Below are 14613 nucleotides of genomic sequence, written 5' to 3'. Positions count from 1 at the left end.
CCATCTGTTGGTATCATTTTTAATTTCTTTCAACAGTGTCTTATAGTTTTCTGCATACAGGTCTTTTGTCTCCCTAGGTAGGTTTATTCCTAGGTATTTTATTCTTTTTGTTGCAATGGTAAATGGGAGTGTTTCCTTAATTTCTCTTTCAGATTTTTCACCATTAGTGAATAGGAATGTAAGAGATTTCTGTGCATTAATTTTGTATCCTTCAACTTTACCAAATTCATTGATTGACTCTAGTAGTTTTCTGGTGGCATCTTTAGGATTCTCTATGTATAGTATCATATCATCTGTAAACAGTGACAGTTTTACTTCTTCTTTTCCAATTTGGTTCCTTTTATTTCTTTTTCTTCTCTGATTGCCATGACTAGGACTTCCAAAACTATATTGAATAATAGTGGCAAAAAAAAAAAAAAATAGTGGCGAGAGTGGACATCCTTGTCTTGTTCCTGATCTTAGAGGAAATGCTTTCAGTTTTTTACCATTGAGAATGATGCTTGCTGTGGGTTGGTCGTATATGGCCTGTATTATGTTGAGGTAGCTTCCCTCTATGCCCACTTTCTGGAGAGTTTTTATCATAAGTGGTTGTTGAATTTTGTCAAAAGCTTTTTCTGCATCTATTGACATGATCATATGGTTTTTCTTCTTCAGTTTGTTAATATGGTGTATCACATTGATTGATTTGCATATATTGAAGAATCTTTGCATCCCTGGGATAAATCCCACTTGATCATGGTGTATGATCCTTTTAATGTGTTGTTGGATTCTGTTTGCTAGTATTTTGTTGAGGATTTTTGCATCTATAATCATCAGTGATATTGGTCTGTAATTTTCTTCTTTTGTAGTATCTTTGTCTGGTTTTGGTATCAGGGTGATGGTGGCCTCATAAAATGAGTTTGGGAGTGTTCCTTCCTCTGCAGTTTTTTGGAAGAGTTTGAGAAGGATGGGTGTTAGCTCTTCTCTAAATGGTTAATAGAATTCACCTATGAAGCCATCTGGTACTGGACTTTTGTTTGCTGGAAGATTTTTTTTTAATTAATTTTATTTTATTATTTATTTTTGGCTGCGTTGGGTGTTCGTTACTGCGCGTGGTCTTTCTCTAGTTGCAGCGAGCAGGGGCTACTCTTTGTTGCGGTGTGCGGGTTTCTCATTGCGGTGGCTTCTCTTTTTGCAGATCATGGGCTCTAGGTGCACGGGCTTCAGTAGCTGTGGTACGTGGACTCAGTAGTTGTGGCTCTCGGGCTCTGGAGCGTAGGCTCAATAGTTTTGGCGCATGGGCTTAGTTGCTCCGCAGCATGTGGGACCTTCCCAGACCAGGGGTCGAACCTGTGTCCCCTGCATTGGCAGGCGGATTCTTAACCACTGCACCACCAAGGAAGCCCTGTTGGAAGATTTTTAATCACAGTTTCAATTTCATTACTTGTGATTGGTCTGTTCATATTTTCTATTTCTTCCTGCTTCAGTCTTAGAAGGTTATACCTCTCTAAGAATGTCTCCGTTTCTTCCAGGTTGTCCGTTTTATTGGCGTAGAGTAGCTTGTAGTGGTCTCTTAGTATGGTTTGTATTTCTGCAGTGTCTGTTGTAACTTCTCCTTTTTCATTTCTAATTTTATTGATTTGAGTCCTCTCCCTTTTTTCTTGATGAGTCTGGCTAATGGTTTATCAATTTTGTTTATCTTCTCAAAGAAGCAGGTTTTAGTTTTATTGATCTTTGCTGTTGTTTTCTATTTCATTTATTTCTGCTCTGATCTTTATTATTTCTTTCCTTTTGCTAACCCTGGGTTTTGTTTGTTCTTCTTTCTCTAGTTCCTTTAGGTGTAAGTTTAGGTTGTTTTTTGGGGATTTTTCTTGTTTCTTGAGGTAGGCTTGTATAGCTATAAACTTCCCTCTTAGAACTGCTTTTGCTGCATCCCATTGGTTTTGGATCATAGTCTTTTCATTATCATTTTTCTCTAGGTATTTTTTGACTTCCTCTTTGATTTCTTCAGTGATCTCTTGGTTATTTAGTAACGTATTGTTTAGCCTCTATGTGTTTGTGTTTTTTACGTTTTTTTCCCCTGTAATTGGTTTCTAATCTCATAGCGTTGTGGTTAGAAGAGCTGCTTGATATGATTTCAGTTTTCTTAAATTTACTGAGGCTTGATTTGTGACCCACGATGTGACCTATCCTGGAGAATGTTCCATGCGCACTTGAGAAGAAAGTGTAATCTGCTGTTTTTGGATGGAATGTCCTATAAATATCAATTAAATCTATTTGGTCTGTTGTGTGATTTTAAGCTTGTGTGTCCTTATTAATTTTCTGTCTGGATGATCTGTCCATTGGTATAAGTGAGGGGTTAAAGTCCCCCACTATTATCGTGTTACTGTCGATTTCTTCTTTTATAGCTGTTAGCAGTTGCTTTATGTATTGAGGTGCTCCTGTGATGGGTGCATATATATTTATAATTGTTATATCTTCTTGGATTCATCCCTTGATCATTATGTAGTGTCCTTCTTTGTCTCTTGTAATAGTCTTTATTTTAAAGTCTATTTTATCTGATATGAGTATTGCGTCTCCACCTTTCTTTTGATTTCTGTTTGCATGGAATACCTTTTTCCACCCCCTCACTTTCAGTCTGAATGTGTTGCTAGGTCTGAAGTGGGTGTCTTGTAGACAGCATATGCATGGGTCTTGTTTTTGTATCCATTCAGCAAGCCTGTGTCTTTTGGTTGGAGCTTTTAATCCATTCTTGTTTAAGGTAATTATCACTATGTATGTTCCTATTACCATTTTCTTAATTGTTTTGGGTTTGTTTTTTAGGTCCTTTTCTTATCTTGTGTTTCCCACTTAGAGAAGTTCTGTTAGCATTTGTTGTAGAGCTTGGTGGTACTGAATTCTCTTAGCTTTTGGTTGTCTGTAAAGCTTTTGATTTCTCCATCAAATCTTAATGAGATCCTTGGCGGGTAGAATGATCTTGGTTGTAGGTTTTCCCTTTCATCACTTTAAGTATGTCATGCCACTCCCTTCTGGCTTGTAGAGTTTCTGCTGAGAAATCAGCTGTTCACCTTATGGGAGTTCCCTTGTATGTTATTTGTCGTTTTTCCCTTGCTGCTTTCAATAATTTTTCTTTGTCTTTAATTTTTGCCAATTTGATTACTGTGTGTCTTGGCATGTTTCTCCCTGGGTTTATCTTGTATGGGACTCTCTGCACTTCCTGGAGTTGGGTGGCTATTTCCTTTCCCATGTTAGGGAAGTTTTAGTCTATAATCTCTTCAAATATTTTCTCAGGTCCTTTCTCTCTCTCTTCTCCTTCTGGGACCCCTATAATGGGAACACTGTTGTGTTTACTATTGTCCCAGAGGTCTCTTAGGCTGTCTTCATTTCTTTTCATTCTTTTTTCTTTATTCTATTCCACAGCAGTGAATTCCACCATTCTGTCTTCCAGGTCACTTATCCGTTCTTCTGCCTCAGTTATTCTGCTATTGATTCCTTCTAGTGTGTTTTTCATTTCAGTTATTGTATTGTTCATCTCTGTTTGTTTGTTCTTTAATTCTTCTAGGTTGTTGTTAAACATTTCTTGCATCTTCTCGATCTTTGCCTCCATTCTTTTTCCGAGGTCCTGGATCATCTTCACTATCATTATTCTGAATTCTTTTTCTGGAAGGTTGCCTATCTCCACTTCATTTAGTTGTTTTTCTGGGGTTTTATCTTGTTCCTTCATCTGGTACATAGGCCTCTGCCTTTTCATTTTGTCTATATTTCTGTGAATGTGGCTTCTGTTCCACAGGCTGCAGGATTGTAGTTCTTCTTGCTTCTGTTGTCTGCCCTCTGGTGGATGAGGCTATCTAAGGGACTTGTGCAAGTTTCCTAATGGGAGGGACTGGTGGTGGGTAGAGCTTGTTGTTGCTTTAGTGGGTAGAGCTCAGTAAATCTTTAATCCGGTTGTCTGCTGATGGGTGGGGCTGGGTTCCCTCCCTGTTGGTTGTTTGGCCTGAGGTGACCCAACACTGGAGCCTACCCAGGCTCCTTGGTGGGGCTAATGGCGGACTCTGGGGGGGCTTATGCCAAGGAGTACTTCCCAGAACTTCTGCTGCCAGTGTCCTTGTCCTCATGGTGAGACATAGCCACCGCCCGCCTCTGCAGGAGACCTTCCAACACTAGCAGGTAGGTCTGGTTCAGTCTCCTATATGGTCACTGCTCTTTCCCACTGGTTCCTGATGTGCACACTACTTTGTGTGTGCCCTCCAAGAGTGGAGTCTCTTCTTCCTCCAGTCCTGTCGAAGTCCTGCAATCAAATCCTGCTAGCCTTCAAAGTCTGATTCTCTAGGAATTCCTCCTCCCCTTGCCAGACCCCCAGGTTGGGAAGCCTGACCTGGGCTCAGAACCTTCACTCCAGTGTGTGGACTTCTGTGGTATAAGTGTTCTCCAGTTTGTGAGTCACCCACCCAGCAGTTATGGGATTTGATTTTATTGTGATTGCGCCCCTCCTACTATCTCATTGTGGCTTCTCCTTTGTCTTTCGATGTGGGGTATTTTTTTTTGTGAATTCCAGTGTCTTCCTGTCGATGATTGTTCAGCAGTTAGTTGTGATTCTGTTGTTCTTGCAAGAGGGGGTGAGAGCACATCCTTCTACCCTGCCATCTTGAACCAATCTCCATATTACCAGTATTGCTTTAATATTTTAAATATTATTTTTCTGTTAGTCACTGATTGCATTTTCATGTAATTTAAAAGTAGGATTCTGTTTCTCGCATTTGTATCTGATTGACAAACTCTCTCAGTTTACTATAATCCCCGAACACATAGCACATTATCATCTAGATAGTAGGTTCCTTCAGGGATTGTGTCTGTGGTAATTTTAGATTTGTCTTTATTGGTTTTCTCAGTCAGGCTGCCTTTACTTCTGAGAGAAGGAAACCCAGTGCTTGTTTTTGAGTTTGTCATTCAGTAGGTTGGAAACTGAGGAACTCAGGCATCAGGTATTCATGTAGGCATTGATGCCTTGGGATCCTGGAGAAATTATTTAATCTCTTCTTGTGCCTTTGACCTAAGCTGCATTTGTAGGCTTATCAGTAAGAATCTTCTGCACTAGAGAATTTGTTTCCATTCTTGAATTTTACTCAGGGAAGACTGTGACACTATCTTTTTGTCTATAATTATACTTAGCTGGAAAAAGTTTCCTCTTGATCTATGTGTAATGATATTTCTGAACTTAATGTGATATGTCACTGAAATACTACCAGAATGTCACTACCCTCTGTTCTTTCCTCCTATCCTCCTTTAAAAAAATTGGCTGTTGAGGTTAGGAATCAGAGAAGGAAATCTGGAAAAAATTTCCTTTCATTTTAAATATTGGCCAGAAGCCATTGGAAAATGAGCAATGCACTTCTACCATATATTGTCAGCTTTTAAGAATGTTCTTGAAGACTCTTTTCTGTGGGCTGCTATTATAATAAATGCTTGTAAGTGCTTTGCTGGTCTTATTTTCAAAATCAGGTCAAGCTCTGATTTTGTGGACATTTAAAATGTTTAATAAGCACTATAGAGAAGATCATTTTATGGCAAAGTAGAGGAATAGCTATGTGTGCAGTGAAAATAATGTTTATTGAGAGTATATGACATTGTGGTGGGCATTTTATGTAAATAATCTTTTTCAATCTTCAGAAAAACCTAAATGGCCTCTCTTACCCCTAGTTTTCAGAAGAGGAAAAACTCAAGCATAAAGAAGTTAATTTGCATAACTTATAATTAAATCAATATTAATTAAATTACAGCTTAATTACAATTATATATAACTAAATATTAATTTGAAGAGAAGAGAGTTACATTTTTATTACTTAGTATAGGATGTAATTTTTTTGAGTTTCATAGCTGTGGCTTAACTTTTTAAAAAATTGGCATATGGTAGAAAGGATAAAATTTCCTGAATTAGAAATGAATGAAAATAAATAAGTGCAAGATTGTATTTTCCTGTGTCTTTGGTTAAATCAGTTCATTTCTGCCTTAAGTTCCTTTGTATACAAATTGAACGTTGCTTTCTTATTTCATTGAATAAATTGTTTATTGCTGGACTTTGGAGATTGAAAGCTTAAGGAAATATAGTATTATAAAATTACAAAGTATGTCTCAAAGTTGCTGATCATTCCTTATTAAGCATATCTGATGCCAAATTATTGTTCTGAAAACAAGGAGTCAGACCAAACCTTTTTCTTTCCAGTATTTGGGTTCGTTTTGTTGAATTGTGACTCTTTCTTGAAAAGACATTTGGATTTAGCAGATGAGGTAAAGCTTTGCTTGTTTTATAATAGTGTAATGGAGAGCGGGCTAAAGAAGAAGCAATTACACATTTTGAAAAGCTCTTTGAAATCCTAGAAGAAAGGAAATCATCTGTTTTGAAGGCAATTGATGCTTCTAAGAAACTAAGATTAGACAAATTTCAGACTCAAATGGAAGAGTATCAGGGGCTGCTAGAGAACAACGGACTCGTGGGATACGCTCAAGAAGTGCTGAAGGAGACAGATCAGTCTTGCTTTGTTCAGACCGCAAAACAGCTCCACCTCAGGTATTTAACTTTGAACTGACAGTCTCTCTCTAGCAGTGTCATTAAATGCTGCTTTATGTTTCAGCTGTAGCTCTGAGTGGTTCAGAATGCTGTGTTATGTGCAGTATCTCTTGCTTCACTCTTAACTTGAATGTTGAGTGAAGTTTTCTTTTGTTATTCTCATTGAAAATACTTAGTCTGATTTGCCTTTTTAAAGAATCATTTTTGTGTAAAATATTTTATGTCTGTCTGTAGAATACAGAAAGCTACAGAATCTTTGAAGAGCTTTAGACCTGCGGCTCAGACTTCTTTTGAAGACTATGTTGTTAATACATCTAAACAAACAGAACTTCTTGGAGAATTGTCCTTTTTCTCTAGTGGTAAGTTTTAGTAACAGCATACCTTCACTTTTTTAGTTTGAATTCACATTGTGTAGGAGAAACACAAATTCTCCTTAGTTTGACATTATAATGCAACATCTCAGTTGCCCAGACCATCATATGCTAAAATCATATGCCATTTATGTTTTTATAACCCAGTTTTTATGCAGAGAAGCTAGATTCTTTTGGTTTGTATGTTTTTAAACATTGTGTGAATGGCACCACATTGTATGTATCTTTTTTTGTAATTTGTTTTTTTGAGAAATTAAGTTTAAGATAAATATTTGTTAATACATGAAATTCTGGTTTACAGCTATATGTTAACCTTACAGTATTCCATTATGTAAGTAAGTTTCCCACTGAGAGAGAGTCTGTTCCTGTTTTTTTTTCTGTTGTAAGCAACGCTCTATTGAACATCTTTGTCAGTGTTTCTTTGTGTGTGTGTATGAGTTTCCCTAGGGCAGAAACCTAGAAATGATATCTCCAGGCTAAAAATGACTCTAAGATGTTTAAGTGTTTACATTGTTGTATGAGTTTGCTAGGGCTGCCAAAACTAAATACCACAGACTGGGTGACATAACAGAAATTTAATTTCACAGGATTCTGGCAGTAAAAGGTTTTATTTATTTATTTATTTATCTATCTATCACACCTTGGGGCTTGAGGGATCTTAGTTCCCCATCTATCTATCTATCTAATATATCTATCTATCAGTCACACCTTGGGGCTTTCGGGGATATTAGTTTCCTGACCAGGGATCAAACCCAGGTCCTTGGCAGTAAAAGCCCACATCTTAACCACTGGACCGCCAGGGAATTTCCTTAGGATTCTGGAGGCTAGAAGTCTGAGATGAAGCTGTCACCAGGGTTGGTTTCTTCTGAGGTCTCTCTCCTAGGTGTGCACATGGCCGTCTTCTCGTGTCTTCACGTGGTCTTCCCTCTATATATATCTGAGTCCAAATTTCGTCTTATAAGGACTCCAGCCCTATTAGCCATAGTGGACTAGGGTCCACCTTAATGACCTGATTTTAACTGTGTTACTTCTTTAAAGACCCTCTCTCCAAATAAAGGCACATTCTGAGGTACTAGGGCCTACAACTTCAACATATGAGTTTTAGGGCAGGCAACTCAGCCCCTCACATTTGGTTGTGTTTGTGTTCTGCTGCTCCCCAGCAGGGAGGTCTACCTTTCCTTTTTTCTTCTCACCTTGTTCATCTCCCTCAGATTTCTCTTCTAATAATGGTGAACAATTACAGTCCTTGGAAAAGTACACTTATAGTTTAATTACTGTACAGGTATGGATACATAGATTTGTATTCAGTCAGAGGAAATTTGTCTTGTTTAAAAGTTAAACACGCTGAAGGATTATTACTATGACCACCTTTCTCTTCCAATCAATACCTGTATCTCTGTCAGGTATATACTTTTCTTGTCTATTATGGTGATCTTGTTTTTCCAAATATGTGGTGATATTTGAAATGCTGATTCTATTTCATATACTGTACTTTCTTCTTTTTCCAAAATGTGTACTTGAATTGTTTTTTATATACATGCTAGTTTACTTAGGAGTACAAGGTCCTCCCTTCCCTGGGGGTCCCAAAAAAGTCTTTGGAAAAAGGAAGTTGAGTGTGGGTAATCTCGGGTTATACCAGTGCATAACGAAGGACCAGTAAAACGGGTGGGTCAGAATGGAAAGCTGCCGGTCACCCAGCTTCCTGCTGATGGATGCTCTTCTCGTTTTTTCCTGCACGCACGTAGAGCATTCCAGTCATGTTATTCTTTAACTAGCTTTTCTTTTTCAACTTTAAAATGTAGTTTGGATGACTTTTCAGATACCATGGCTGCATAACATTGAGTTGCACAAATGCACACATAGACATCCTTATGCTGTACATTGCTTGTACATAGCTGGAGGATAAGGAGAAGAGGGAGACTTCTGCTTTTCATTTCATGTATTTCTCTGTGATTTGATATAAATATGTGTTTATTTATGTGTGTGTGTGCATGTGTAACTCCTATAGCTTATTTTTACCATATGACCAAAGCAGTTAAGCTGTTTGGAATTTATTCTATGGAAAAGATTATGAATATGCACAAAGATTTAGCTGTGATATTTTAAACATTGTATTTTTAGTGAAAAATTGGAAACATGTTTCTGAAAATAGTTAAATGTTGCTACAGTGGAATGCCACTGGAAGAAAAACACTGGCAGGAGCTACACAAAATTATTGTAGTGATAATCTTTGAGTTACTTAATTTGTGTGTGTTTTATGTATTTTCTGATTTTCTTTAAAAAATACCTATCTTGCTTATACCAAGAAAAAGTCATTTAAATTGCTTTGCCAGACTTCCCTGGTGGTCCAGTGGTTAAGACTCCATGCTCCCAATGCAGGGGGCCCGGGTTTGATCCCTGGTCGGGGAACTGAATCCCACATGACGCAACTAGGAGTCCGCATGCTGCAACTAAAGATCCTGCACGCTTCAACGAAGATCCCGCGTGGGGCAATGAAGATCCCGCATGCCCAACTAAGACCCGGTGCAGCCAAATAAATAAATTTTAAAATAAATAAATAAATTGCTTTGCAACTCTGTGGAAGATAATATGAAAGAAAACTATATATTTACTTATTTTGTCTGTCTTATTTTTCATTCTTCTTTCCCCTTTCAGTTATAAACATAAATATACCTTTTAAAATCTCAATTTACTTTCCTTTTTAAATTTTATTATGATAAAACTTACCCTGAGATCTAGCCTCTTAAATTTCTGGTATACAATACAGTATTGTTGTCTACAGACACAAGTTGTACAGCACATCTCTAGAGCTTATTCATCTTGCTTAACTGAAACTTTATGCCTATTGATTAATAAGCGCCCATTTCTCCCTGCTCCTCAGCCCCTGGTAACCGCCATTCCAGTCTTTGATTTTATGAATTTGGCTACTTTAGATACCTCACGAAAGTGGAATCACGCAGTCAGCATTTGTTTTTCTATGTCTCACTTATTTCACTTAACATGTCCTCAAAGTCCATCATCCTGTTGTATTTGCAGGATTTATTCTTTTTCTTATACACAGTATTATAAATGTAGAAAGTTCTTGAACAGCAGAGAAATCCTTTTAGTATTGTCAATAAATCATTTTTACTGAGGAAAAATAAAGGTTCTGAAATAATATTTTAACATTGTTTTCTATTTCATAATTCTTTCAGGCATAGATGTGCCAGAGATCAATGAGGAACAGAGCAAAGTTTATAACAATGCTTTGATAAATTGGCACCATCCAGAAAAGGATAAAGCTGATAGCTATGTCCTCGAATATCGGAAGATTAATAGAGATGAAGAAATGTTGTCTTGGAATGAGATAGAAGTGTGTGGCACAAGTAAAGTCATTTCCGATCTTGAAAGTAATTGTAACTATGCGTTCAGAGTAAGAGCCTACAAGGGTTCAATCTGCAGTCCTTGCAGCAGGGAATTGATTCTTCATACTCCTCCAGCTCCAGGTATTGTGAATAGTGGGAATAAGAAAAGCATAGAGTTAGAAGAGACCGTGATAAAAAATAAACCAGTTAATGTGTCCATGCAGACCTACATTAAAACCACCTCTCATCTGTAAAATACTCTAGAAAAGTAGATTCCATACCCAGCTAGGATTTAGAAATAGACTGAATACTTGAATTTCACCATCTAGGCTGAGAACAGGATTAGATTTCTGACTGACATCAGATACAGAAAAAACATGACATTTGAGTGAGCAGGGCTATTAATTTGGGGTTAAAATAGCATAAATGCTACCTTACAAGTATTAAATAGTATAATTCTGTATTTTTGATCAGTTTATAGAAATCTCTATTAACATAGGATCTAGGCAGATATTTTAAAAATTTATTGGTACAATAATGTGAAGAATAATTTTAATTTACCTAATTCTGACTTGTCTGGCTTTTCTAACTCAGTGATTACGAGCACATGGGGATGGAAGGCAGGTATTAGAACCACATGGATAGCTTTTTCCTACACTAAAAGCTCCTCCTGCCCAGCAATCTTCCCTCCCCTTTCCAAGTTAATAACCACTGATACTACTTAAACAGCATCTGTAAATTTTTATAGAATGAGAATGACTTACAGGTTAAGTTGATGTTCACTACAGTGTCTCCGTGGATAAGGGACATTTAGAACCAAAGTTGTGCTCATCCTGGTGAGCAGGAAATCATTCTGCCCAGTTGGTCACGGCCTCAGAGGTTCCTTCATTTGGCTTTTAGACCTCATTGCTCCTGCCCATTGTTAGTGGCTTATGTACCTATATTTTGTGCACTCTGCCCATCCTTCCCTTTTTGTCCAGAGTGTACTATTCACTCTGTTTTTCATGTACATTGTGGCTAATTAAAAAGAAATACAAATAAATAGGGTTGGCTCAAATTATTTTTCTTGAATTTTAATAAGATCCAAAAGAGAGTTTTAGGATCCATTTACAAGTATTAAGTAGATATTTTACTGTTTATGCAGTTTCCGCTTTCTTTTCTAGTCTCTGACTGAAATTGGAAGAAAAAGGAAACCTGAAAGTAGCTACTGTTTTCAGTGTCAAAGTGAAGGGGGATGGAGGAAAGGAAACATTAAAAACTGTGTTTCTTTTCTCCAAGAGAAACCACATGAATAGGGTGACCATTTAAATTTATTTTGCAAACTGGGAGACTTTTGAGATTGAGAGACAGTGTGAATTGCCATGCCAGGGCAATAGGCATTACCAAGGAGACTGGTCAAATCACATATGGAGAATAGTTTTAGCTTGTTAGCAGACAGTTTTTTACAATTGTGATATTGTATAGTTAAAATTTGCCATTTTAACCATTTTTACAGATCAGTGGCATTAAGTACATTCAACAGTGTTGTGCAGCCATCACCACTCACAATCTCTGGAACTTTTTCATTTTTCCAAACTGACACTCTGTGCCCATTAAACAGTAACTCCCCATCCACCCTTCCCCCAGAGCTTGGTAACCTTTATTCTACCTCTGCCTCTATGAATTTGCCTATTCTAAGTACCTCATGTGAATGGATTCACATAATCCTTTTGTGACTGGCTTATTTCAAGGTTCATGCATGTTGTAGCATGTATCAGAATTTCCTTACTTTTTTAGGCTGAATAGTATTCCATTGTATGTATATACCACATTTTCTTTATTCATCTATTGATGGGCGTTTGGAATGTTTCCACTTTTGGGGCTAGCAGCCACCAAATGTTAGGCTTAATGGGTTTAAGTTGATAGAAGAGTAGTGTTATTGAAACAGGAGGGAAGGGGCAGGGCACAACCTTTAAAAGAAAGATGTAGCCATAGTACATGAAGAAAACTAGTGAGAACCAACTAGGTCCAAGATGGCGGAAGATTCAACTTCCAGTAGACCTTGAGCCTCATACGCTCATTGTAATACATTAGCATGTTAATGACACATCTGCTAGCACCATGACAGTTTTGAGGCCAACCATAAAAGGTCAAGAAGTGGGTGGTAACACACCACTGTAAAACAATTATACTCCAATAAAGATGTTAAAAAAAAAAAAGTGAGTGGTAGCCCAATTCCTGGCTATCCCCGCCCCTTCCCCAAAATAATTGGAATAATCCTCCTACTCATTAGCCTATGAAATTATCCAGCCCATAAAAACTAACCACGCTGTATTTCGAGGCCTCTTGCTTCTTGTCTTCCAAGATGGCCCACGCTCTGTCTGTGGAGTGTGTTTCTCCCAAGGCTTCTTGCCCTCCAAGATGGACCACACTCTGTCTGTGGAGTGTGTTTCTCTCTAAATAAATCCACTTCTTGAATTTGGAATTCTCCAAATTCTTTCACGATGAAGAAAGAACGTTAAATTCACTGGCAACATTATCTCCATTCTGTAGTTGAGGAAATCAAAGTTTAGGTTAAACTCTAGTTAAGTGCTTGAGCCAAGCATCAAACCCAGGTCTCTCTGAACCCAAAGCCTGTGCTTTTTTTTTTTTTTTTTTAACACTGTATACTGTTTCTCATGTCTGCCATCTTGATTGATAAGGAAAAGACCTTATTAAAATTGCTAATAGTTTCCATATTTATAAAATTTGGAATAAAATTTTAATAAAATAACAGATATTTTTGAAAATGTACAGCCCCTTATTTTAGGGATAAAAGGACAGATTCAAGAGTGTAAAATACTTAGGATAGATTTCCTATATCTAGTCCAAGGAACTGCATTCATAAATTTCTCATGCATTTAAAATGTTTCTTCTGCTTTGAAATTTCTGAAGATTTTCAGGTACAGAGAATTTACTGGAAATTATTTCTAGGTTGGGGTTTTGTTTTGTCATAGTTTGTGTAGGGTAGAATGAGATATTCCTCTTCCTATATCTTTTTAGTAATTTCTATTTGAAAAACCTGTTAAATTTAACCATAGATTGTAGAAATGCTAACAATTTGCAGACTAATTTTCTGCTCTATTTACAGTTTTCAGTTTCCTTTTTGATGAAAAATGTGGCTACAATAATGAACACCTCTTGCTGAACTTGAAGAGAGACCATGTAGAGAGCAGAGCTGGATTTAATCTTCTGCTTGCTGCGGAGCGGATCCAAGTGGGTTACTACACAAGCTTAGACTACATCATTGGAGATGTTGGAATTACAAAAGGGAAGCACTTTTGGGCCTTCCGTGTAGAACCATATTCATACCTGGTAAAAGTGGGAGTTGCTTCCAGTGATAAACTACAAGAATGGCTCCGGACTCCCCGGGATACAGTTAGTCCAAGGTAGATTCTTCTACTGATAATTCTTTAGCTCTTTAGGAAGTACACATCCTGGTTTAGCAAGGTGAGACTGAAAATAGACTTGGATTTACTTGTTGCATTTAGAGTATTTAGTATTTAGAGTATACATTTCTTAGACTCAGATGTTTTGGCTGTGCTTATGTAGCTAGCTGGCTAAGAAAAGGAGTCAGGTTGTGTTGTATTCACACAGTGAATAATGAGATTCAGCAGTTAATTTCTCATGCTGTGAGGAAGTAAGTCTGTTTTGGGTACACCTCTTGATTATGGTATAGCTTCGCAATTTAGAATTTTCAAAGTCTTTCAATCAGGTACCTTAATGATGTGATAAAATTGCATAAATAGTGAAATGCCTCTAAATGCCATATTTCACAATTGATATTAAGTTGTTCTTTTGTTAAAGGATACAATTCTTTAAACTGTCCCTTAAGTACTTACAAAATTGGGTCATGGTAAACGTGTTTCCATGGCAGAGAATTCCAGTTTCTTGAGTTTGACTACTTAATGGAGACTGTACAGTTTATTTTTATTAGATGGTATAGTGTGCACTAGTCCAGTCAAGTAATTTTTGACCATTTATGTCTACAGAAATCCCAGATTAACAATCTGAGTAATAGGAAAAACTTTTTGCACCAAGATGAGAAATTGAAATAACAGCGAAAATTGAAATAGGGAAATAGTCCCTTAAACAGAGTGGCATGTCTACTTGGTAGATTATTATTAGTAATGCTAAAAAAGTTTACAACATGAGAAATATTAGAAGTGAAAAGACCTGATTAAAGTTGTTGATGTAGTATTATCACAAATATATAAGAAGCAATCTATGCATAGGGAAAAAATGGAAGGAACTTTGTATCAAAATTTTCTTCAAGGTGTTACTGTTTTATAATCAAGGGGGGAAAAAAACCTTCATAATACTTGCTTGCATCATA

At 37.1% G+C, this 14613-nt stretch overlaps 1 protein-coding gene across 4 annotated transcripts in view; it reads left to right on the top strand.

The window, feature by feature from the left end:
- The window catches only part of TRIM36 (tripartite motif containing 36), a 52329-nt gene that overhangs the window by 36381 nt on the left and 1335 nt on the right, over positions 1–14613 (top strand). For all 4 annotated transcript variants that reach the window (XM_029217699.1, XM_029217700.1, XM_029217702.1 and 1 more), the window contains 4 exons: positions 6291–6544; positions 6779–6903; positions 10110–10400; positions 13369–13666. In XM_029217699.1, coding sequence (XP_029073532.1) covers positions 6291–6544; positions 6779–6903; positions 10110–10400; positions 13369–13666 — 968 coding nt within the window. The remainder of the gene's footprint in view (positions 1–6290; positions 6545–6778; positions 6904–10109; positions 10401–13368; positions 13667–14613) is intronic.

The sequence above is a fragment of the Monodon monoceros genome, unplaced genomic scaffold (assembly GCF_005190385.1).
Source record: "Monodon monoceros isolate NGI ecotype Baffin Bay Population unplaced genomic scaffold, NGI_Narwhal_1 Super_Scaffold_12, whole genome shotgun sequence".
Lineage (NCBI taxonomy): Eukaryota > Metazoa > Chordata > Mammalia > Artiodactyla > Monodontidae > Monodon > Monodon monoceros.
The sequence above is the reverse complement of the archived record's forward strand: the minus strand, read 5'-3'. Positions and strand labels throughout refer to the sequence as shown.